Source organism: Panthera leo, chromosome A2 (assembly GCF_018350215.1).
Source record: "Panthera leo isolate Ple1 chromosome A2, P.leo_Ple1_pat1.1, whole genome shotgun sequence".
Classification (NCBI taxonomy): Eukaryota; Metazoa; Chordata; class Mammalia; order Carnivora; family Felidae; genus Panthera; species Panthera leo.
This window is the reverse complement of record NC_056680.1, coordinates 62,203,116-62,229,022: the sequence shown is the minus strand read 5'-3', so window position 1 is coordinate 62,229,022 and position 25,907 is coordinate 62,203,116. Positions and strand designations below refer to the sequence as shown.

Genomic DNA, 25,907 nt, shown 5'->3' with positions numbered 1-25,907 from the left:
CCCTGTCTGTTGAAGATGCACGTATCTCAGGGATTCTGATTCTGTCCGTACGGTGGCCTCTCCATCTGGGTCCCCTGCTCCTCAGCGGGCCATTCAGCATGGCTCCTGTGGGCCCAGGAGGAGCAGCCATAAAACCAAGATACTTGCCCCTCTGCCCTTGACTCTTCCCTTTCTTCATGCATATATTGACTCACCTGGTGATGATGGACAAGTTACTTAAAAAAAAAAAAAAAAAAAACCTCTCTGTGCCTCAGTTTGCTCCTCTGTGAAATGGGAACATTCACAGTACCTAGTTTGTAAGATTTTAGAAGGAGCAAATGAAGTCCTCCAGGCTCAGTGCTTTGCAGATGCAAAGTTTATTGTCATTATTATTACCCCTCCCCGCCCATGCTCTCTGTCCCTGTGCTGGGCTTTCCTTTCTCTGTTGCGGGGTTGACATCCCCTCCAGACAGATAGAACTCCCTTCTTTGGGCAGAACAACAGGGCGCCCACCGCCACTGCCCCTTCTCCGCCACAGGCCCACCACTGCTGCCCACAGTCGCACCATCACGAGGACGCAGACCCTCAGGCCTGGTGTCCTGTGCACAGATAGGCAGGTACTGACGGCTGCTCTCTCCCTGGGGACAGGTTTAACCCGACACAATGTGCACAGTGGCTGCACCTGCTGACCCTGTCCGTGCTGTGCTGTGTTTTTGTCACCCAGCCACTTCTGGTGAGTGGGGCCCTCCTGCTGGGGTCCCTTCCTGTCAGCAGGGGCCTGGACGTGGAGCCAGGGCTCCATTCAGGTGACACGTGATGACATCTCTCCAACCCCATTTTTCACTCGAGGACACGGAGCCTTGGGACACAGAGGCTCTGGACCCGCCTCTCCCGGAGAGTGGGTGGGCAAGGAATCCCAGACAGGTGACACTAGGGTGCTCCTGAGCCTGTGACTGAGACAGCTCCGTGGGTCACAGGGATGGGGGACGAGGACAGTGCCTTGTCTAATTTCTCCTTCCAGGTCGGGCTCGTGGCCTTGGGCTTTGCCTGGAGAAAGAGAGACGACCCACATTTCTTCACCAAGTCTCTGCGCGAGGCCACCAAGGGCCTGGGCTCTGAGCTGGAAGGACGTGTAAGGTCCCCCACGGCCCACCATGCAAGCGAGATGGAGGAGGTGAGGCCGCCCTCGGTGCCGTGGTCCAGCCTCCGCAGGCCGGTCTGAACTTCCTCTTTGGATTCAAACTCGACTGCGTTTTTGGAGACCCGTGGGTGTGATGTAGTTTCTCTGCTGCTTCACATGCCCGTACGCGATGCGTGAGCACTCAAGACCTGTTTCCTTACCTCTGGCCCAATCCCGGAGAAATCAGAGCATCAAGAACAGTCGCCTATTGTATTTATTTTTTTTAGTTTTTACTTTATTATTTATTTTGAGAGACAGAGAGAGAGAGAGAATCCCAACCAGGCTCTGCTCTGTCAGCACAGAGCCCAGCATGAGGCTCAAACGCACGAACCTCAAGATCATGGCCTGAGCCTACTGTAAACTATTTTTTTTAATGTTTATTAAAACATGTCTCTCTCAAAAGAGAGAGACAGAGTGTGAGCGGGGGAGGGACAGAGAGAGCCAGAGACACAGAATCAGAAGCAGGTTCCAGACTCTGAACTGTCAGCACAAAGCCCGACATGGGGCTCAAACCCACGAACCGTGAGATTGTGACCTGGGCGGAAGTCAGATGCTCAACCAGCTGAGCCACCCGGGCGCCCCATGAGCCTACTTTAAACTATTGAAGCAGATAAGAAGTAGAATTCTTGGCCATGATTTTGGAGAACTTCTAAGTCATGTGCGTTTCACAACAAATCTAATTCTTGCTGCTTCCTCCCCCTCCTCCCATCAGTACCCCCCTTGTGTGTGCAACCTTCTCTCGGGTGGGGTGGACAACACGAAGGCAGAGGAAGGTCTCCCGTGCAGAAGGGTACGGGCTGGTCCCCGGCAGGTGTCGTGTCCTCCTGTGGAATGACCAGGGACACGCCCCAGCTCACTGATGGGCCTCACCCCTACCTTTCTCTCCCAACTGCCGTCCTTCCTCAGGTGACCAGTGAGCCCTGAGGCTAACTGGCCTATGGCATGATTGCCTGAGTAACCCGTCGGCCCCCTGGTGATGGAGAGCACATGCCGTGCGTGTGCCCCGCCCTGACCACTTGTTCATACTCAGCGTGTTTCTCCCACCACCTCGTGCAGCGGGAGCGTCACTGCACCTGCTGTAAGATCAGTCCCAGTGAAGCTGGGAGCAGTGATGTAATTAGACCGAGGCCACCTGGGTGGTGACGAGGCTCTGGGCCGCAAGGCTCGGCCACATGCCTGCTGCACTTGGTGGCCCTCAGCACATGGCTCTGGTTTCTCTCACCTTCCTGGTCTCTTTTCTTTCTCCTCTGTCCCACGGGCAGTCGCCGCCCCTGTGAGGCAGGTCTGCTGGCCCTTCTGTGTCTTTGGCCTCCGGTTTGAGCCCGGTCACAGGTGCAGCCCTGATGCGGGGCTAGCGGCTAAGTGCCCCCGCCCAAGGTGTCCCTCGGTGCGTCCTGTCCTCCTTGGGACTGAGGACGGTGCGACGGCTGCAGGGGGTGGGAGCATCCCTGCCCCAGGGCCCCACCCACGTGACCTCCCGGGACAGGGGTCTCTGACTTCTTAGGCGTCCTGAGCACCTAACCCATGCCTGTAATCAGTCGGTGCCAGACAGCTCCCCCTGTACAGTGACATTGTCCCCAGAGCTGGCAGAGACCTGCCCCCCCCACCGGCCCACTGCCTGCCCGCCTGCTGTATGTGACTCTGCCCCCAGCCCCAGGCTGCATGAACAGTCCGGACTGCGGGACCTCCTGCCCTTATCCGTGGTCCCCGGCTCACAGCGCTGTCGTCCCCACAGATGGTGGCTGCCCGACAGCGAGCACGCCGCCTGCGCTGGGCACGTCCACCGTCCGCGGCCCAGCTCAGCGTCACCAGGGAGAGGATGAGGAGAGAGACCCGGACGCGGGTGGCCCTGAGGTGGGTGGTGGCCCGACGGGGTGGCTCTGCTCCCACCCTCCTGCAGAGGGGGCGCTGGTAGCCTGGGAGCAGGGGTTGTGGCATGCGGGTGGGGACTCAGCCGCAGGGGAGGGGCACCAAGGGGACGGTGGGTCCAGAGAGAGCAGGTTTGCAGGAGGCTGAGTCTTTTCCGTTTGCATGTGCCATGACTAACAGTCTAGAAAATCCTACAAAAATGAACAAGAAAACAGGCAGAAGGGAATTGAGTCAGGTAACAGGCTATAAAACGAAAATGCAAAACGCAGGGCCCTTCACATATTTGAGAGGACTGTTTAGCGGGTCAGGGAAATAAAACACAAGAGACCCACACAGGCATCAGGTAGAGGAGAAGCGAGTGCAGCCGGGTAACGTGAGGATGACTTAGAAACACATGCCCTCTTCTCCTCTTCTCGACTGGGAAGACAACACCTGTCTTCTAGAGTGCCGTCTAACATTAGCTTACAACTGTAACGCACGCTCAATCAACGGCCAGCAGACCTTTCTGGTTTTCTTTTCTTTCTCCTCCTCCTCCTCCTCCTTCATCACTCGTTCTGGCCCATGATTGAGTCACTCTGGAAGAAGGAACATGGAGAACCGGCCAGGAAAACCCCAGAAGGCAGAGCCAGCGCATGGGGCTCACTCTGCTGACTGTGACGGTAAGACCGCAGCCCCCGAAGAGCGTGGCTCTGGGCACACGAATAAGAGACGGCCCCACGGAATGGATGAGGAGGTCCGGAAATTGACCCAAATGCAAATGCCACCCGATGTGAGTGTGTGACAAAGGCACCATCTCAGATCTTCAGAAAAACGAGGGAGCTTTTAACCAGGAATAATTGAACGGTCATGAGAGAAGCGTAAAAACAAATAAATAACTGGATGCTTTTGTCATAAGACGTGCAAATTCCAAGCAGATGAAGATTTAAATGTGAAAACAGAACCATGCAAGTCCCAGAAGAAAGTGCGTGTCAATTTCTCTGTGACCTGTGGGTGAGGAAAACGTCCCTGTGACCTAAAATCCAGAAACAGAAGAGGAAACAAATTTGGGGACGTCAGACTCAAAGAAGAGACACCTGGTGCGACATAAGATGTCATACGTAAAGTAAAAAGACAGTGACAAACTAAGAGGAGTATCTTAACATACGAAGAGGTTTAAATAAATGGAAAAAAGACCAACAACTCTTTAGAACAAAACTGGGCTCAGGAAGCCAACAGGTGAGGATAGCACTTGGGCTCATAAGCGAGTGAATTGCAGACTAAAAGTGCAGAAATCTGCAGTGGTTGGTGGGTGAGCTGACGGGGAAGAGATGCTGTCACATAGCGCCCGTGTGAGTGTGGAATGGAACCGCCCCCGTGGGGACCTGGGAAGCCCCACACCGTCACAGATGCATTTGCCTCGACCCGGCGGCCCCGCTCCAGGAAGCGCGTCAGCAAAACCTCGAGACGACCCAGGCATGAGACAGGCCGTGCGGGACCTTCTGCCGTAGAAAGAGCCTAAAAATAACCCCACTGTCTTGCGGGAGGCCAGGGCACCTGGAGCACGAGGACTGTCCGCACAGACGGGGGACACCTCTCTGTTACAGGAGAGAAGCAGGTGGGAAAGAATGTACGTGTGGGCTACCCGCCACTCGGCCAACCGCTAGGAATCGAGTTTCTGTGCATCTGCTTGTCCTCAGTAGAACGAGGGATTTCCTACCACTTTAAGAAATTGCTACTTAGGGGACAGAAAAGGAATAGGATTTTCAAAAATTTGCCTCAAGATGAAAACATTTGACCTTACAAGCCTGCTCCCTAACAACAGAGAAACTAGAGAGAAAGTCATCCAGTGGGTTCCACAAGGGTATTTGTCATTAGCGCAGCGTTCTTGTCTTCATTCTGAGCTCTGGTTCGTGTGGGATGTGGCAAATGAGGGATTCTGTGACTTCCTAATTCTCAGTGTGGGAGAAAGGAGGTGCAGATTTGAGTCTGAAAAAGTTAAAACGTTATAGTCCTGACTTTGAATTAAAAGTGACTGTAAATATGTTGGGGTGCCTGGGTGGCTCAGTGGGTTAAGCGTCTGACTTCGACTTCAGTCATGATCTCGCTGTTCTTGGGTTCAAGCCCAGCGTTGGGCTCTGTGCTGACAGCTCAGAGCCTGGAACCTGCTTTGGATTCTGTGTCTCCCTCTCTCTGCGCCTTCCCCACTCATGCTCCGTCTCTCTCTCTCTCTCTCTCTCTCTCTCTCTCTCTCTCTCTCTCTCTCAAAAATAAATAAACATTAAAAATGCTTTACAAAGGGGCGCCTGGGTGACTTAGTCAGTTGACTGTCCGACTTCGCCCAGGTCATGATCTCATGGTTTGTGAGTTCGAGCCCCGCGTTGGGCTCTGTGCTGACAGCTCAGAGCCTGAAGCCTGCTTCGGATTCTGTGTGTGTGTCTCTCTCTCTGCCCCTTCCCTACTCAAGCCCTGTCTCTCTCTCTCTGTCTGTCTCTCAAGAGTAAGTAAACATTGAAAAATTTTTCAAAGAAATGCTTTAAGAAAAAGTATAAGTATGAAATAATAGTTTTTTTTTAATAAGGAAAAAAATTTTTTCTACATCTGTCTACCAAGAAAAGGCCTAGAAAAAACCCAGGGGCAATGAGCAACTGTAGCCTAGATCCTGGTGTACAAATACCGTTTTCCACCCAAAAGAAACAGGTATCGTTGGATTTCATGATTTCAAGTCTGTGATAGAAAACGTGTAAGATAAGCCTGGAACATTTGGTAAGCAAGGAAACAATAACTAGACTCGGAAGGCAGTTTGAAGAGGCTTGAGTGGGTCAGAGATGGGTAATTAGACATGAAATCAGAGATCATGATAGAGATCGTGGTAACAATGAATTAAAGCTCATCAAATATCCATCGATTTGCCGTGACACCAGAAATGTAATTGATTGGCGCTGGCAGATATGTGGGAACCAACTTTCAAAAAGCCGGTAACAAAGTATCGGTCCCGTCTTCCCAAACTGCCCCTGGGAAATCACATAACAGGGAAGGAATATTTCTCTTTACAGAGGTATTCCAGCTAACAGATGAAAACAAAATGATAGGATTGGACCATTTTTCAGCCTTTAATGAATGAACGAGTCTAAGCATCAATCATCCACAAAGGCCACCATGAAGAAAAGAAGAAAGAACCAGACATTATGTGTCTCCTGGTGGGAAACACATCACCCAGGAGGGAACCTACCCCAAAGGGCCTGGTCCTAGTCTGGTCACGTTTTTGTGCTAACTTGCAGCTGACAAGAGAGCACGTGCTGGGGTCCCCGGGAAGCAGGACAGAGAGAGAGGGGAGCAGCGACAGCGCCAGTTCCCTCCACCCAAGTAGGGGTGCTGCCTGAGGAGGCAAGAGAGGCCGAAGCAGGAAACCGTGAATGGAATCCACTGTATCCACAGAGCAAGGAAGAAAAACTATCTGATCATCTCGATAGATGCAGAAGAAACCATTTGACCAGATTAGACATTCATTCATGGAGAAAAAACATCTGTGCAAACTAGGAATAGAAAAGAACTTCCGTAAAACAATAAAGGGGATCCATGAAAACCCTACGCCTAACCTCACACTTAGTGGTGAGACAGTGTGTGCTTTTATTTTTAAATTTGGTTTAATTTTTATTAATTTTTTTAAGTTTATTTTTATTTGAGAGAGAGATAGAGAGCAAGCAGGGGAGGGACAGAGAGAGAGGGAGACAGAATCCCAAACAGGCTCCACGCTGTCAGCACAGAGCCCGACATGGGGCTCGAACTCACAAACTGCAAGACCATGACCTGAGCTGAGATCAAGAGTTGGACGCTTAACCGGCTGAGCCTCCCAGGTGCCCCAGGGCGTGCTTTTAGGAATCAGAAACAAGGCAAGGATGTCCCCTCGTCTCTCCCTGATTAAACCTCCTGTTATAAGGCCTAGCCCATGCCATAGGCAGGAAGAGGAAATACACAGTTTACCAGTTTGAAAAGAAGAAATAACACAGCCTCTTGCAAGAGGACGGGACTAGTCCGTACAGAAAACTCTCAAATATTCCGTGAAAAAGGCTCCTAGAACCCCTACGTGAATTGAGAAAAGCTGCAGGAGAAACGTCACCCTGCAGTCGGTTCTGTTCCCAACCACCAGCAGGGAACAGCTGGTATTTAAAGTGCACAAAGGAATAGCGTATACAGTAGTACAACAGAAGTGAAGCTCTTGGATACAGATCCAAGAACACGTGCAGAATTTGTATGCTGAAAACCACAGAACACTAATGAAAGACATCCAAGAAGATGTAAAGACACGGAGAGACCTGTCCATTGGCTGGGATCCTTGTGTGAAGGTGTGAGTTCTTCCCAAGTGATCCATAGGAACTCAGTGTACTCCCAACCAGCGTCCCGCAAGCTTTTTCATAGATCTTGACACGCTGATTCTGAAACTTCAATAGAAAGCGCAAGAATTAGGGTACCAGAACAATTCTGGAAAAGAACAAACAAAGCCAGAGGACTGACTTTAGGACTTACCGTAAAGCCTCGGCAACCAAGACACCATGGGATTGGTGATAGAACAGACCCAAAGATCAGGGACAGATGGACAGACCAACACAAATACACTCAGTTGATTTTTTGATGGGACACGAAGGCCCGTCTCATTGGAGAAAGGGTAGCCTTTTTAAAAATGGTACCAGTAGGGGCACCTGGGTGGCACAGTTGGTTGAGGGACCGACTTTGGCTCAGGTCACGATCTCACAGTTTGTGGGTTCGAGCCCCGCGTCAGGCTCTGGGCTGACAGCTCGGAGCCTGGAGCCTGCTTCGGATTCTGGGTCTCCCTCTCTCTGCCCCTCCCTGCTCATGTTCTGTTTCTCTCTCTCAAAAATAAAATGAACATTAAAAAAAAGTTTACTTATTTATTTTGAAACAGAGAGAGAGAGAGACAGGGAGAGAGAATCCCAAGCAGGCTCTGTGGTGACAGCTCGGGGCCTGGAGCTTGTTTCTGATTCTGTGTCTCCCTCTCTCTCTCTGCCCCTTCCCAGCTCACACACTGTCTCTCTCTGTCTCTCAACAATAAATAAATGTAAGACAATTTTTAAAAAATGGTACAAGGAGGGGTGCCTGGGTGGCTCCCAGTCAGTTAAGTGTCCGACTTTTGATCTCAGCTCACATCTTGATCCCAGAGTGGTGAGTTCAAGCTCCATGCTGGGTTCCATGCTGGGCATGAAGCCTACTTTAAAAAAAAAAAATGGTGCTAGGAAAATTGGATTTCAATGTGTGGGAAAAAAAAAAAGAACCTCAGTACATACTTCAACTTATACAAAAATTCACCCAGGGGTTTCAAAGGTCCATTCCACGAAAAATATTTTGCTGGGTCTGTGCACACAGGGTCTGTGTGGACGCCAATTTTAAACTGTGTTTCTTACAGAGACGTTTGCATGTACACCCTCATGCTGCTCCTGCATTGGTTTGTACTGTGTGGGAAAGTCTCCCAGGATGAATATTCCCTCAATCAAGCTATCCGGAATGAGTTTACAAGGTAGGATGTTTGTTCAGACTTCTCTGAACCCAGGGCCACCGCGTAAGGACTGGTTTGTCATGGACAGCATCACCGACGGGGGCGGTCCTGGAGCCTGGGGTTCCAGGGTGAGGGTTACTTTACTCTGTTACTTTTTTTTTTCAGTAGGAATTTTTTGTAATGTTTGTTTATTCTTGAGAGAGAGAGAGAGCGTGTGTGTGCATATGAGTGGGAGCAGGGCAGAGAGAGAGGGAGACACAGAATCTGAAGCAGGCTCCAGGCTCTGAGCTGTCAGCACAGAGCCTGACACGGGGCTTGAACTCACGAACCACAAGGTCATGACCTGAACTGAAGTCGGGCGCCCAACCCCCTGAGCCACCCAGCTGCCCCTACTCTGTTATTTTGAACAAAAGTCTGTCTGTCTGCTATTACAGGCCATCTGTCAGAGAAGAAAGGGATCCATCCTCTCCCTCGGGACACTTTCCTTTTACAAAATTGAGGTCCAGAGAGGGTGTTTCACCACTTATCCCGCATGTGAAATCTGGAAAAAACTGTCAGATTGGCTTGGGCACTGCTGTCCCCACTGTTGACAGGAGGAGGCCTCTTTTTGGCAGACTTTGGGCACATTTATAGCATCTCAGTTTCATTAATAGCGAAACGATATTTTGAGGTACCTTAAGGTCTGGCGCGAAGATGCTAAATCAGGTTATTGAGGTTGTTTTTGTGGGTTTTTTTTTTGTTTTTTTTGTTTGTTTGTTTTTTTGCGGAGAACATCTGAGTTTTTCAGCCAAAGGTTGCTGTGATTCATAACCAATGGCCGCAGTTTCAAGCAGTGGTAAGACCCTCGAGTTGTCTACCATTTCTCACATGCTCATTTGTTTCTTCCTGCTGTTAATAGTACATATTCATTGTGGGTAAACACAGAAGAATGGAAACATAGAAAGCAGAAAATGCTCAATAATAATAATAAAAAAAAACTATCATCCAGAGGCAACCATGGACAGCATTTTGTTATGCCATAATTTTCTCCGCATTTTGGTGGTTCCAAAATTGGGACATGAACTGTATCAATGTGGACACTTAATGTGCCCGTTCCTTTTTTTTTTTTTTTGAAAGTTGTTATTAAGTGACTTTATTTTCTCCTGCCAAAAAATATTCAGTCTGAGAGTTCTTTTCAAAGAAGTTTGGCTTTGATTTCTGAAGTGCATGACACAAACTCATATAGATTCTTTACTGTGGTCAAGGAGGCGGAAATAAAATACCGTGTTCCAACATCTACTTTCTCTTTCTCTGGAGAATATTAAAAAATAAATTTTAAATGTTTATTTATTTTTGAGAGAGAAAGAGACAGAGCGTGAGTGGGTGAGGGGCAGAGAAAGGGAGACACAGAATCCAAAGCAGGCTCCAGGCTCTGAGATACTAGCACAGAGCCTGATGCGGGACTCGAGCTCACGAACCATGAGATCATGACCTGAGCAAAGTCAGGCGCTTAACCGAGTGAGCCACCCAGGTGCCACTCTCTGGAGAATATTTTGAAACACATTCCTGGATTTTTTTTCTATGAATTTGTTGCCTTTGACTAATTCAACTTGATGGACTTTATTTTTGTTGATGTCAGGGGGACATATGTGGGTGGCTGGCAAATCCATTTAATTTACCTATTACTTAAGGACATATTTGCTTTGGTCTTCTATGAGAGAGGTGGTGATTGACGCCCACCCAGATGATGGCTACCAAATGCAGGTTTAGGGCCCACTAGTATTGGGAGCAGGACGTCCACGTTCATGAGTCTGGACTCTGTACTGAACACAGGAACACAGCTGCTCACCAGAGAATGTTCTAGCAGTGCAACTGCCCCTCACCTTTGCAGCAACCGCAGTTAGTTCCATTAATGACCAACTTCTCAGCTTCCCGCCCACTTGCACACAGGCACATGTTAGGCCAGCAGGAGGCGCTGCGTGTAAAGCAAAGTGACCATTTGGGTGGTTCTCTCTGGAAAAGGAGATGAAAACCGGAGATATTTCTGGCTCGGATCATTTATTTTTGATCTCCTATTTTGTAAGTCAGCATTACTTGACATACTTCTCATACGAGAAGTTCCTCTCGGTCCCCAAATCAGAAACATCACAGCTGAGATAATATTTGTGCAAAGTCTCACATGTAGAGCAATGGATATGCTTGGATTCGTGGCTCAGATGCTGGTCCCGTTGGTTTGTGTAGACCTGTGTCTCCCACTGCGACGCAAAATCTCACTACCTCTGGATGTGCCGGCCACCGGGCAGGGGAGGGGTATTGATGTGTCCTGGCTTGTACTGGGATGCCTCAAGGGGGACCCTCTCCCCCTACCCTCCCCTGGTACCTAATCCTAAAAATTCAACAGCTTTTCAGGGTTCAGCGTTTGCCAGCATCCAGGAAGAACCAACTACGTCTATTTGAGGGACCGGGCTTTGTTTGCTTAGTAGGGGACTCGGGCAAGTCCGTTGACCCTGGGCCTGCGTATCCCCATCTGCACAGCGAGGCAGCTGGGCAGCTTGATTTCTTCTGTCATAGAAAAACAACGATCATGAGATTGGGTTCCATCATATTTAAGTTTTATCTGAAGTTTTTCTGGACTCTATCAAGTCTCCGTGAAAGTCCCAAGTTAAACAGAAGCAAACCACCCAATAAGGCGCCAGTACATGAAATAGTCACGCCATCCAAGGGCCGTAAGCGGAAAATAGCCGCTGACTTTATTTTTGCGACGTTTAGCCAGCTCTGTGGGCCTGATTGATTTAGTAGCTCTGATACAGAGCGAGAACACTCTTGGATTGTTTGGCTCACCCCCTGCTCTCCGCACACGTGGAGAACAAGAAATTGTGTCCTTGGATGACTGGAGTTCATGTCACTTCCTAACTTCTCGTCGCTTTCCCACAACATGACCTCCGCCGAGAAGTGTCCCGGTCCCCCCTCCTCGTGGAGGGAGGCCCGGATGTAGTAAGACGTGAGACCGGTTGCCATCGCCGTGGGGGTGTTAGGCGCACAGCATCCTTGCCATGGCTAAGGGTCCTTTCTGTGAAGCCACATGTAAAGACGTGTTTTCGAGGCAGGGCAAAGTATTTCGTCCTCTCTCTAAAGAAGTTTAACGTTTCGTTTTCCATTCGACTGCAGCTCGGAGCCACATGTCTGCTCCTCGTGCAGCCATGTGCGGCTCGGGCCCGTGCGCGTGGCTTCACTGCGTTGTCTGAGCAAGCAGAAACCATCCGTGTTGTCAGCTCGGAATTCCGGCGGTCCCTTACTTCGGTTCCTTGCTGGAAAAGTGAAACAGATATCTGACAAGAGTCATAAAAATTAATTGGAAGAAAACCAGACCCACATTTGTTGACCCCCTACTATGTGTCGTCCTGCCCCCGGTCTGTGCCTATTCACTGAACACTCAGGCTGTCTTGGGAGGCTTGGCGGCCATTCTGGGTCTTTAGGGAAGAAACAGGGAGGCCGTCCATCAGGCAGTGGTGTGGAGAGGGGGCTGTGTCTCTACCCGTGGGTCCCGGGGCCCCTGTTCCTCTGGTCCCCTCCTGGTGCTCACTCTGCACTGGCCACACCGCCCCCCACGCCCTTCCTTGACCTCACAAGCCCGTGCCTGTCCAAGCCTCTGCCTCACCGTCCCCGCCTGGAACACTCTCCCTCTGACGTCCATGCGGCTCACTCCCTCGTTGCCTTCGGGTTCCTACGATTTAGCTTCCTCTCCTGAATGTGGACCCCTGATACAGCCTCCATTTCGCTTATTTATTTGATTTATTGTTTGTTTCCCCACAAGAGGGCCAGGGCATGATTTCTCTCTCCCCACCTGTGCCCGGCACACGGTGAAGTTTGTCGAGTGAACAGGTGAGCGAAGGGACAGGTGGCTTCATCACTGTGCGGTCTTCCCACCTATCGCCGAGGAGCAGAGCACGATCCAGAATCACACCATACCCCGTGCTGCGGACAGCCCCACTTTTATTCCTGCAGGTACTGCAAACGTACATTACAGAAAAATATCCTTTGGTTTCTGCTCTTGTGCTCAGGAATGCCAGGAGCTCCTCCGGCGGCCTGACAAGTGTGGGGGCCTGGTGGGACTGGAGTCTGACCACGCTGCTGGATGGCCTGCACGGGCGAGGCGCCCACACAGCCGATGTGCCACGTGCTCAGGTGGGCTTCTGTCCGCCCTTCAACATGGGGTCGTTGCGGGGAAGTATGTCACGGTGGGCGAGATCGTCAAACACCTGACCTGCAACACTGCGTGCTCGTGAATGACTTCTAGGTTGTGGGCCAGCAGCTCCTGGCTGTGGGTGCATCTTGCTGCTTCTCGGCCCAGCACGAATTTGCTCCAGATCCGTGCACCTGCCTTAGCTGCACCAGCACCTCTGGACGCCTGAAGTCGCCAGGCTGGGCCGGAGGCTGGGCATGGTGGCTCCACCAAAGCTTGTGGGCCAGTGGGGACAGAAGGCTAGATCAGTGTGCAAAATGCTGTGACACAGGACACAGGGCATCCCAGGACAGAGGGGGAGCATCCAGGAAGCTTCCAGAGAGAGGCAAGGCTTTCCCCAAATTCTGAAAAAAAACTTACAGTGAATATATGCATTTCATGTAATAACCCTGTCCCTTGTTTATCTTTTATGTTCTACCTTTTTTTTAACGTTTATTTTTGAGACAGACCAGAGCATGAGTGAGGGATGGGCAGAGAGAGAGGGAGACACAGAACCCAAAGCAGGCTCCAGGCTCTGAGTTGTCAGCACCGAGCCCGATGTGGGGCTCGAACCCACGAACTGCAAGGTCATGACCTGAGCCGAAGTCAGACACTTAACTGACTGAGCCACCCAGGTGACCCTACGTTCTGCCTTTCTTTAAGAAAATAAAATGATTTTGTCCTGCATTTCTCAAACACCATAGAGGTGACCCTTGAACAGCACAAGGTCAGAGGTGCTGACCCCCATGCAGTTGAAATTCCACGTGCAAGGTTTGATGCCCTCAAAACTTAACTACTGGCAGCTTACTGTTGACCTTGTGCCTTACCAATGGCAGAAACAGTTGATGAACACATATTCTGCATGTTAGATATATTATATATCGTGTCCTTATAATAATGGTAAGCTGGAGAAGAGAAAATCTCCTTAAGAGAATCCTAAGGAAGAGAAAGTACATTGACGGTTCTGTCTTGTATTCATCTAAAGAAACCCACGTGTCAGTGGATCCGTGCAGTGTAAAGTGTGCTGTTCAAGGGTCGGCTGCGTTTCTGATTCCACTTTTATCGTATTCTGTGCTGTCACGTGGATGACGCCAGAGACACTTTAGAAAAAGGCAAAAAGCAGGAGCTGCTGGGGGGCGGGGGCGCGCAGTCGGTTGAGTGTCTGACTCTTGATCTCGGTTCAGGTCATGATCTCAGGATTTGTGACTTCAAGTCCCACATCGGGGTCTGTGCTGATGGTGCAGAGCCTGCTTGGGATTTTCTCCCTCCCTCTCTCCGCCCCTTCCCTGCTGTTCTCTCTCTCTCTTCTCCCTCTCTCCCTCTCTCTCTTCCTCTCTCCCTCTCTCTCTTCCTCTCTCTCTCTCGATAAATAATTTTTTTTTTTAAACTTAAAAAAAAAAAGACAAAAAGTGACCATTTAGATTTGGTGCAAAGACTGTGAGGCAGCTGTGTCTTCCAGAGAATGTTTGTTAAATCCATCCTGCCGGGTAATCCTGTCGCTGGGGCTTCCAGAGGGTGGTGCACCACGCATTCCAGGCTTGCCGTCTGTCCAGGCGTCTCCATGTTTTTTGTGGTTGTCGTTTGTTTGTTTTTTATTTACTTTTAAAATTTTATTTAAATTCCAATTAGCCGCCATACAGGGTGATAATTGTGTCAGGAGTAGCAGGCGTCTCCATTTTTATTCTTCCTCCAGCCCGGAGCCCTTGGCGGGAAGTGCTACCTCATGGGCGCTTTGGTCATTAAACAGCTGAGAGCTTCCTCTGACAGCGAGTGCGAGGTGGGGTGCTCTCCTTCTTGTCACCTCTTTGCATGAGCGCGTGTGAGTGCACATGAGAGTGTGCGTGTGTGTTTTCTCCTGAGATTTGCCATTTATGTATGTATGGATGGATTGATGGATTGATGTATGTATGTGTTTGTGTGTGTGTGCATGTATGATTTATCTGTGTGTGCGCACGTGTGGATTTATGTGTGGATTCGTGGACTTAACATGGAGTTAACACGCCATGTCGCACTGGTTTCGGGTGTACAATACGCACTGGATACAGCAACTCTGTGCGTCACCCGGTGCTCCTCACAAGTGCACCCTTAACCCCCATCACCTGCTTCAGCCGTCCCCCTGCCCCACCTCCCCTCTGGCGCCCACCAGTCTGTTCTCTGTAAAATACTCCGAGTTCAGAAAGTCTGGGAGACGTTTGGGCAGGAAGGCCGCAGGCCATGAGAAGCCTCGCTGGGAGCCTGGCTGTGATTGGAAACGGTCAGCAGCCAGGGTCTGGGACAACCGTCGGCGTCACCTGCCCTTCCTTCTCTTGCCAAACCTTTCCCGCGCCCTCTGCCCATCCCAGCACACTGGGCAAAAGCAGGACAGCCCCAAAATACTGAAAACGGTATTCTCGTATCTCCTAGTGGGAGGGGGTGCTTGAAGGTGGGCACCTCGCCCGAGTTCCCCGCGCCAACGGAGCCCTTCTGACAGCCAAGCCCAGACGGGTGCATGGCCTTCACGTGGCGGAGTGGATCCTTCGGGCTCCGCCAGAGCCCATGGGTGACAGGGCTTTGAGGAAGTGGGGGCCGTGTGTCAGGGTAGCATGTGCCCGTGTGTGGCCAGGTGTATACAGCCCAGGCCACAGGGCCGACTTTGAAACATGCATCTGATTATCCCTCCTACAGCTGATTATTTCTGATTATTTCTCCTGCAGCTTCCCAGCCCACCTTCAGTGCTTACTGAAGACTCTCCTCCTACACGTAGCCCCCAAGTGGGAGCCACCGACACCAGCTCTGTGACAGATCCGGCCGTCCAGGGAGTGGCTGCAAGTGGCCCCGGGGACTACGGGGCGAGGGAGCACTGGGTGCTCAGCCTGGGCAGCACAAGGTCAGTGTGATCCAGAGGTCAGCTTCGTCCACGCTTGCCCGTCCATCACTCTGTGCGGTGGCCAGATGCCAGGGGCGCGACCCACCCTGGTCAGGGGCAGCTCTTGCAAATGTAGGGCTTCAGTCTCAGCACAAGAAGGAAAAGCCAAACGTCCCCCCAGAATTTGCCAGAAGGCTGAAGTTCAGGAAACATAATGAACATTTGTCCTCAATGGCTTTGTGCTGAGCAGGATGCTCACAGGGCCGCACTGGTCTTCACAGGGCCTCACGGGCTTCACTGGGCCTCACGGGGCCACACTGGTCTTCACAGGGCTGCACTGGGCCTCACTGGGCCTCACGCAGCCACACTGGGCCTCATGGGGCTCCACAAAGGAGGACAGCCTCCCCTTGGTCCTGCGTTGTGCAGGTGGGCACCTGAGTCTTGGCCATCGTCCACAGCTGGTGGCCCAGCCCGGCCTCCCCGGCAGCTGTAACAGCCCATGGCCTGCACAGGGGTGGGCTGTCTGACAGCGACAAGGGCCCTGCCTCAGGCAGTCACGGTGACAGGTGCCTGTGAGTGATACCAGCAGCACAGGAGGGAAATTACTGCATTGTCACCAAACACAGACAGGCCAAAGGCAGCGTCTTTCCGGCACCAGAGTGAGTCTGCAGTAGGAAAAGAGGAATGAAGGTTTTAGAGGCCTTGGCGTGAGAGGTGGCCGCCTTTCCCCGAGCTGTGCCCGTGCCAGATGCAGGGCCTCCCTTCTGTGGAGCGGCCCTGCCTCAGGGTCCCGGGCAAGGAGAGGGGAGATACACAGAAGCCCGTCCGTCCAGCCCCAGGATCCCGGTGACCTCGGAGGCCAGGGGTGCAAGGTCTGGGGTGGCGGCCCCGGCTCGCCCTGACGTGCACCACTTTGCAGGGCGGCGGCCCACGCGGCCCTGAGCGGCCTCAGGGCCAGCAGGTGGATAGACCGCAGCACCAGAGCCGTGTCCGTGCACTTCACTCTCTATAACCCTCCGACTCGACTCTTGTCCAGCGTGTCCCTGCGCGCCGAACTGCTCCCTGCAGGGGGCCTGGCCCTCTCCCCGCTGGTGGAGTCGGTGGCCGTCTTCCACAGCGACTCGTCCCGGTGGTACCGCCTCACGCTTCCTGAGGTGGGTCCGCCTGCACCCGTGCCTGCTTGTGGGTCCTGGGCTCCACTTGGGGCGGCCCGCCCGCCATGCTCCCCACCGCGTCCCTGCTCCCCATGTCCACGCAGACCCACGGTGCTGCCCCCTGTGACGCAGGGCCTGGCAGGGGACAGTCGGCACCCTCTCTCTGCTTTGAGATGTGCGTTGGCATCAGTGCTCCGCAGAGGGGTGGAGGAGCGTCCCGAAAGAGGCTTGTTCAGCTTAAAAGTGTTACCTGGGAGGGTTCACGGGGGCTCAGCACGGCTGACCTGCCCTGGGACACGTCTCGTTCGGACCTTACTGCACGTCCTGTTCCTGCTGCTGCTCCGAATGGACGAATGCGTGCAAGCAGGAACTTCAAGAAATTGTTCATCGGGAGCTTCAAAGGCTCTGCCTGGCCCAGGAGCCGATAATAACACACATCTCACAAATTGTGGAAAGTCGTTTTCTGGAGCTGTATGAGGACAGGCCGGAGGACCCTGCCGGGTGGCTGCATGCTGTTCACACCACAGGGTCTGCCTGCACATGGGGCCCACCACAAGCTCACCTGTGTCCCTAACTGATGCCCGGCAGGGGCCAGCGGGGGGGGGGGGGGGGTCCTGCGGGAAGGGTACCAACAGCCCCAGGTGCCTGGTGGGGAGCCAGCTGGGAGTGCAGACCTGGAAACACAGTGTATCGTATCTTTGTCTCGTGTATCCCTCTGTTAGCTGGTCTTCCTGGCGCTCAACCTGATCGGCCTGTGTCTGCACCTCTCTGGCGTGGCTGAGACGGGCGTCCGCAGCTACTGGCACAGCCCAGGGCGCTGGCTGGAGGTAGGCTCTCCTGTCGTCGTCCTCGAGAAAAATGGTACGAGAAAACCAGTGTCCTTACCTGAAAAGGAAGATAATTTTAGCAAGAAACGGGTTGTGCTCTAGCTAATTCCAAGCGTCTTGCCGTGTCCCCCTCTGTCGTGTTGATGACAAATAGCACGGGGTCAGCATCCGTTCGCTGCTCCTGCTGTTACTTTGCACCCCTAGCCATGCGGGTGCCATTGGGGGGGCCTCCCTGGGAGCCCCCTGAGGCACCTTCCTCTTCAACCCTGCAGCTCACCATGGCTGGAGCCGGCCTCGCCTACCACGCAGCCTCCAGCCACCTGGTCACTCTCACCGGGGAGGTGACCGACCACTTCCAAAAGGGATTTTTCCACGAGTTTCTAGACCTCAGTCTTGTGACTTCATGGAATCAGGTATGGAAGGGCATCCAGGGCCTCACGTGCTCTGTGAGGCTGCCCAAAGGAGGAGGTCATCCACGTTCTAGAAGGTTCTAGACAAGGGATTTGTTCCATATTGAATGAAAATGCTCTGAGCCTAGGACAAGGGTGAATGGGACAGGGAAGGGCCTGGAGTCCTTAGGGGACATGTTGCAGGGGTGCATGTGTGTGTCTGGAACATGACTCTAGAACACGGACTGCTCCAGTGACTCTACATGAGAGACTGAGACACATCGTGTCTGTTTCCTCTCCTCCTAACGGTGCCCTGGAGATGGGTGGAGTCAGCCCCTCCCATGGTGCAGGAGGGCCCTGGTCCTGCCACAGGGACTGACCCCCACCAGCCTGGGCTCCATCAGAGGAGCAGGGCCAAGTGCACATCCGGGTGGGTGAGCCCAGGCAGGAGTCCTCGGGGGCTGGGGGGTGCCCAGCATAGCCTGTGGTGTGGACAGCTGTCGTGGATGTGGACATAGGCAGGTGGAGCTCTCATGTTCGGCTTCCTTGTCCTGCGGCCTCACAGCCACCCCCCTGACCCTGCAGGTCTTCTGGGAGCTCCCTTTTCCACCCAATGGGTGGCAGCCAGGGCCCCGAGTGACCTCACACCCCCAGGGTGGGCCCTCCCAGAATGACCTAGAAGAATGGGCTCTTCTGTGCCCCGGATGCTGACCAGCCTCTAGGCTGGCACGGGGCCATGTACGGTGGGGCCCCGAGGTCAAGCTGCACACACAGATGCTGGCCCAGAGCAGGCAGTGCCCTCACCCCTCTTCCACGTGTCCATTGAATGTCGCCCTGTCCTCACGGCGCTGACCAGCTGTGTTGTGCTGACTTGGTTTATCGTGTGTCCGTCCTCAATGCTGGAGGCTCTGGGGAGGAGGGTGGCTGCTTCTCTGGGATGGTCGGCGGGCTCCTGTCTGCCTTTCGCTGCGTGTCTGCACTCGCTTGCTGGTCTCCCGAGCTCCGCCTCCCGTAATGGTGGCCGCCATGCTGGCCTTTTCCTTGCTGAGTTCAGGGAGGCACCGGCCCCCGCTGTCTCTGTGCCCGCCTCATCACAGCCTCACAGATGGGGGCGTCTGGGCCCCGGGACTCTCCATCGGGGCTAAAGTCAGCCGGCCCAGCTTGCCAGCCTGGCCACACTCAGCACACGGCTGCCCCCCAACTGTCGGCCTTGGGAAGGGCCTTTGCCTCCTCCGTGGCTGCTGTTGTGCAGCCCAGTGAACTGAAGCCCCGACAAGCTGCCCTGGTGTTTCTAGAACCGGCAGGGTCCCAACTCAGGCCTGGTCTTTCCGAACATGCGTTATGATTTGTCCTTGGCCCTAGTCCATTCTGCAGACTTTGCTTGCTGTCCCTCCGACACCTGGGACCAGGACGTCATCACATGCAGCGACTGCCTGCTGGGTGTTCCCCTCGCGCACAGCCGGCAGGTACAGCTGGTAGTTGGGGTGATGTGCTGACCCGCTCTGTCCTTTTGTCTCAGAGGGTGTCGTGGCTGCAGGGGACCCTGTCATTCGTCCTGACGCTGAAGTGCATCTGCCTCATTGGTGTCCAGACACCGGTGGCATCCTGCTCCTTCCTGACACGCCGTTCTTTCGCTGGCGTCTTCGCGGCAGGGGTGAGGCTTCCCCCAGAGCCAGGGTCAGGTTCCCTCCACGATAAGTGAGCACGGCCGGCGTCCTCTTCTGTTAGCACCTTCTCTGGGTGGGGTGACGGGGAGGGACGAGCTCTCAAGCTGAGACACCCCTAGAGCCCCGGGCTTCCAACATCACCCCCTGGTTTTCCGTCACGGGTGCCGGTCGCTACGTGGTGAGTTGTGGCCGTGAGCACAGGAGCCCTGACCGAGTCCACGCTTGCTCTGTTCCGCGCCTTCCCGCCGCATTGTTACCATCACTACTGCCAAAGCAGCTGTTCTCCCCCGCGGAGCGTTTGCTAAATGCCGGGACGGCGGCTGGGCTGTCTGGTGGTTCCCTCCCTGAACTGTCACAGCCAGGCCGCCTGCAGCCTGGCTCTTCTTCACGGGGAGGCCTCCACTCCCCTTGCTCCCGAGGGAGGGTCCAGGCCAGGTGATCTGATCAGGTGATCTGACTGTCAGGGTGCCAGACTCTACTTGCACATGGGGAACCAAGCACAGATCCCCAAACCCTGCTGGCTTCGTGCTCGGCAGGACAGGCCCAGCAAACCAAGGTGGGAACAGCTGACCCCGGAGTCGAGACCTGGCTTCATGCCCAACTGCACCTCTCCAGAGCCTGCTGTCACAACCGTGGGCCCGTACCCAAGCTCCGCCTCCAGGAGCGCATGGCAGGTGTGTGCCTGGCCATTTACCCTGGGCTTGGAGACTGCGCGTACGTGGAACTCTTCTGACTACTAAACTGGTCGTTGTTATACCACTTCGCAACTCAAAAAAATGCTTTTTTGTTCAGAAGAACACAGAATATCATGAGTAAATTGTCCAAACTAAGTGGCAGAGCCCCAACTGTTCAGAAATTATGGGATGCGCGGGGACAGGTGTGCGGGGGAACCACACTTGCTCGGCCCACGTGGCAGACCACTGGCGGCTGTGATTCCACTCAGAGTAAACAGCAGTGAGGGGAGCGCCAGCGTCTTCGTAGGGAGGCCTCGGGTGCAGGGCCGGGGCTAGGAGCATGGGAAATGGGGCCAGCAGGTTGGGGGGGGCTGGGCTGGGGCCCACGTGGACCCGTGACGAGGGGCTGGTGGTCTGTTGTGCAGGTAGGGTAGACCTGCACACATGTGCACACACATGCACACACTCACGTGCACACACGTGCACACTGGACCAGTGGTACCACCCGAGGTTCCTAGATCAAGTCTCCCATGTGGCACAACAACCAGACCACAAAACTTGACCTGAGTTAAATGTAACTCCCTTTGCTTCTTAAGTGGTTTATTTTACTGATTCCTTGCCAGGTGCTGGAGACATGAAGCATGGCTGCCAACAGCTAGGGTGGGGTGCAGGGAGGAAGAGAGGAGAGATGGTACCTGGGCACTTAAAATAGAGGAGGGGGTGGAGCTGGTGGGCACTGGGGGAGGGAAGAGGGGAAGGGAGGGAAGAGGGGAAGGGAGGGAAGAGGGGAAGGGAGGGAGGAGAGGGGAGGGAGAGGAGAGGGGAGGGGGAGGGAGGAGAAGGGCTAGGTAGGGAGGGAGGAGGAAGAGAGGAGAGATATGAGGGGAGGAGGGAAGGGTAAAGGAGGGGGAATGAGGAGGAAGGGAGGGGGAGCGAAGGGGGAGGGGTTAGGGAAGGAGAAGGGAGGGGAGAAGAAGTGGGGAGGGGAAGGGAAAGGAGGGAGAGAGGGAGGGAAGGAGGAGAGGGGCAAGTGAGGGAGGGAGAGAAAGGGGAAGGAAGGGAGGGGAGACAAGGCGGGGAGAGGGGAGGGGAAGGGAAGAGGAGGGGGAGGGGAGGGGAGAGGTGCAGGAGGAGCAGGGAGAGAGGAGGGGAAGGGGGGAGGGAGGAGGAGGGGAGGGGAGAGCGAAGGAGGAGGGGTGAGAGAGGAGGAGGGGAGGGGCAGGGCCCCAGAGAAGGTGCAGCAGACAGAACCGGGCACTAGGGATGACAAGATCGACTCCCGAAAAGCTGCTTCTCCAAGCGTGCTGTTGTTTGGAAGCCCTCAGAAGCCCCCAGGCGGGTCTTGGGCTCCTCTGAACCAGGGCCAAGGCAGGTGAGTGGTGGCGGGTTTTCTCCCTGCAGCTGGCGGGCGTCCTGATGCTAGCAGCCCACTCCCATCTGCGCGCGGCACCGCCTGGCACCTTCACGGACGTCTCCCGAGGCCTGCCGTTCCGTTTTCCAGGAAGACGCCAAAGAGACACGTTCCCCGGTCTTTCCAAGTCTGACCCGCGGGCCCCGGCTTGGTGCTGTGAGGCTTTCTTTATAGTAACGAGCACCGTGTGGTTGGGAACGGTACGTGCACCTGCCCCAGACTTTGAAGTCAGGGTCTGCCGTAGGCGTGAAACTCTCCTTGTCTGTGTACACGTCTCCACGTGGCCATGGCTCCCTGAGGCCCGTCTGCCCTACGAGGGGCAGGGGCTGGACACTCCTGCAGCCTGAACAGGTCCAGCAAGACCGAGCATTCCAGCGTGCTGCCTTCTCCAGGGAGACCCCCAGCCCTCCAAGCGCTGAGCTGCACCCTCTTTCCTCCTCTCGTGGTAGCTGCTAACTCTTGCCTTGTTATTTCAAACTTCCCATCTTACAAAGGTTTCACTCCATTAGCCAGCCTTCACCGGACAGGTTCTCTAACCTGGGGCTGAGTTTGGAATGGGGATCCGTTTCCCACCTTCTTACTGATCTGCCACTTGCCAATCTAGTCATGTCTCACACACACACACACACACACACACACACACACACACACGCACGCACACACACACCAGCTTAAACCCCCACCTTGACAATACTCAGACCTGAGTCCTTTTTTTCTTTCAGTGTTTCTAGCTTCCTGGTCACGGCTCATCCATCCATCTAGTCTTCCCTCTGCCCGTCCACCCATTAACCCATCCCGCCCTCCATCCATGCACGCATCCACCCATTCATCCACAGATCCCTCCCTCCTGCATTTCCTCCCTCCCTTTTCCCTCCATTCCTCCCTCCATCTATCCACCTATCCATCCATCCATCTACCTATTCATCCGTCTATCCGTTAACCCATCTGTCTATTCATATGTCCACCTGTCCATCCACCTATCCATCCATCCACTTATTCATCCACCCACACAACCCATCTACTCATCTAGCCATCCCCCCACCTCTCCATCCATCCACCTATCCACGTAGCCAGCCAACCATCCATCCACCCACCCACCCACCCACCTATCCACCTATCTATCCACCCACCTATCCATCCGCCTATCCATGTAGCCAGCCAGCCAGCCATCAAATCATCACCCACCTCTCCATCTATCCATCCATTCATCTACTCATTTGTTCATTCGTGCACTCGTTCCACAATTACTTAAAGAATACCCATTCTGTTTAGGCAGTGGTGAAAAGGACATTGTCCACAGTCCATAGAGGATGACACGAGTATAAACAAAGAATTGTAGCAATTTTTAAATGTGAATACATTTCCTTCATTGGATGTGTGATTTGTAACTATTTTTCCCATTCTGTGGCTTGTTCTTTTAATTCCTTTAATGGTGGTGTTTTGCAGGAAAGTTGTTAATATTTGTAAAGGCCAATTTATCAGTTTCTTCTTTTATAGATTCCACTGGTGTCCTATCTAAAACCAAATGGCAACACCACCGTCACACGTATTCTCTCCTATGTTTCTTTTAGAAGTTTTGTAGTTAATAGGTTTTAGATTTAGGTCCGTTCTGAATTAATATTAGTACAAGTTTCGAGGGATGGATCAGAGTTACTGTTCTTTCAGTTTGGGACATCCAGTTGCCCTGGCACCATCTTTAAAAAGCTCGTTGAACTGCCTGTGTATCTTTACCATCAATCACTTCACTGTTTCCGTGATTCTGGTTTTGGGTCATCTTTCCTATTCCGCTGACCCCTTCTTTTGCCAATCCCACACTGTCTTGATTACTAGAACTCCATGTAAGTCTTAACGTGGCACAGATGAGTCCTCCAGATTTGTTCTTTTTCAGTTCAGGCTGTTCTCGTTCTTTTGCCTTTCCATATAAATTATAGAATCTGCTCGTTGGTATCCACAAAACGGCATGCTGGGATTTTGAGATTTCTAAGGATGTATAAATCAGATTTGGAGAGAATTGACATCTTCACGATAGGAAGTTTTTCAAGCCAAGAATCCTGTATGTCTGTATGTTTATTTACATCTTTGACATCTTGTAGTTTTCAGCACGTGGATCTCGCACAACTATGCAGTTCTAAAGCCTACCTAGAAGCTTCCTCAAAGAACAAGCAAAATAGAGACCCATTTGTTTTCCCGAGGGGACCAGGAAGTCCTCACACAGCAGAAGGGATAGTGGAGTTGGGCTTTGTTGGATGAGAGGGACCAGCTCACGGAGACACCTGGGAGCAGGGTCTGAAGGCTGGAGTTCAGAGTCAAGCAGCCGTGATTTGGGGAACGATACTTTGAGCCAGGAGGGCTCTGAGTGTCATGCTAAGATGATAAGGCACTTGGACTTTATCATGAAGAATAGGAAGACAGTGGTGCCCGGGGGGTCTCTTCAGAGACAGGCTCGTGTGGCTGGTAGAGGAGGAAGCCTCGGACCCACACCTGCTCTCTGAACAGATGGTGTCCTGTCCTCGGGCACTGGGCCTCCCTGCAGGGCTCTGACACGTTGCCAGGGGTTCGAGGGATTTAGGACCGAGCAAGGAAAAAGATATGACCACGAGAGACAGCAACACGCACAAGCGGTACCGGGCCACATCTTGACAGGTCGCACAGCACAAGACCATCCAGAGGCTGTGTCTCGGGGCCACCTCAAGAAAGGGAGAAGGGCAGTGGATGCAGGGAGGGTGGGAGGTGGTCTTCTGTGTGTCGCTGTGACCCAGTGGCGCGAGGGAGGTCTGAGTCAGAGCTCCGGAGGGCAGGAGCACCGTGGGGTCTCACCAGGGGCAGCACCCTGTCTTACCAGGGGCAACAACTGTCCGGTGACTTTCTGCAGGGTATGCAAAGCAGGCCCTACATGGCTCAAAAGTTTGCTTGTTTGGACTATTTTTAAAACAGTCAAATGTGCAAAACTTTGAGTTTGGTGCCCACGGGCTTTTTGAGCTAACAAGTCTCAGCCTGCAGTAAAGAAAGAAACACACTGGGGCCGGTGTGCGGAGACCACAAGGGCGCCTCTTCCTGTCTCCTGGGCACAGGCACAAGCCCACGGTGGGGCACACACATGGCCGGCAGGGCTGCTGAGGACCCCAAACCGATTTTACGTGTGCAAGTGCACGTCACGTTAACAGTGTTTGTCCTCAGCTGTTAGGTACGCAAACATCCTTTACGGTAAGATGTGTTCTCGAGCCTGAATCCATCGTGTTCTGAGTGAGCTGAAGGCACGAGAGGTGTTTTCCTGTTGTGCTAAGCAATTGGTGTCTTACTAAAAGCTCACAGGACAGCATCCTGAGATGCGGTCTCCACTTCGTAGTCTGTCAGGTTAACAAAGTCATGGTGGGTTTGGTAACATGCAATTTGTCTATCTTTTTTGTCCTCCTCCCCAGCTGAGAGGTTCCCTCATGACTCTTGTTCGAAAAAGAAAATCTTTCCAAAGCAAATCCCTTGTGCATCTAGAAGACGTGACTGCGTGCGTGTGGGGACAGTGCCTGGCCTTGCTGGGACTGGAGCGGCCACAGCGGGAAGAGGCTGAGACGGTCGAAAGTCAGGTGACTGTGGGGCCTGGGTTAGGGGGCACAGCGGCACATTCAGAGGAGGGTTCCTCGCAGAACTTGGCTTTTGGTTATTAACCATGGTGGCAGTTCTGTGCCAACTATCTTTGCAAAGGCAGGACATTTTTGGTTGAAATTCTAAGGCCTTGAGGGGATTACCAAGCACGTTCTCTTCCACAAACTCATTATGTTTGGATGACCCTGTTGGGTTAGAAGGGTGGAGTTTGTGGGCACCTGGGTGGCTCAGTCAGTTGAGCGTCCGACTTCGGCTCGGGTCATGATCTCACAGTTTGTGGGTTCCAGCCCTGCGTCGGGCTCTGTGCTGACAGCTCAGAGCCTGGAGCCCGCTTCCGATTCTGTGTCTCCCTCTTTCTCTGCCCCTCCCCTGCTCATACTCTGTCTTTCTCTCACTCTCTCAAAAATAAAGATTTAAAACATAAATAAATAAATAAAAGAAAGATGGGAGTTTATGACTCCCGCTTCGACCAACAAACACACACCACCCTGTCCCTGTAGAGTCGTCATTTGATTTTGGTTTCTGCCACCAGACCCAAACCTCTACCAGAACGTGGGGACTCAGGCACAGTGTTTGAGCCTAGTCACCCTGACACGGAGGCAGGCACATCAGAGCCAGTGTTT

General features: G+C 53.2%; 1 protein-coding gene across 1 annotated transcript in view; it reads left to right on the top strand.

Annotated features, from left to right (window-relative positions):
* The window catches only part of PKD1L1 (polycystin 1 like 1, transient receptor potential channel interacting), a 117,419-nt gene extending 92,170 nt beyond the window's left edge, over nt 1-25,249 (top strand). The window contains 14 exon segments of the mRNA XM_042913647.1: nt 628-712; nt 1,001-1,153; nt 2,895-3,013; nt 8,427-8,537; nt 12,557-12,680; nt 14,411-14,494; nt 15,411-15,583; nt 16,482-16,716; nt 17,439-17,543; nt 17,816-17,956; nt 19,452-19,586; nt 21,675-21,884; nt 25,104-25,197; nt 25,200-25,249. Of these exon segments, the coding sequence (XP_042769581.1) occupies nt 628-712; nt 1,001-1,153; nt 2,895-3,013; nt 8,427-8,537; nt 12,557-12,680; nt 14,411-14,494; nt 15,411-15,583; nt 16,482-16,716; nt 17,439-17,543; nt 17,816-17,956; nt 19,452-19,586; nt 21,675-21,884; nt 25,104-25,197; nt 25,200-25,249 (1,819 nt within the window).
* Nucleotides 25,250-25,907: the final 658 nt, after the last annotated feature.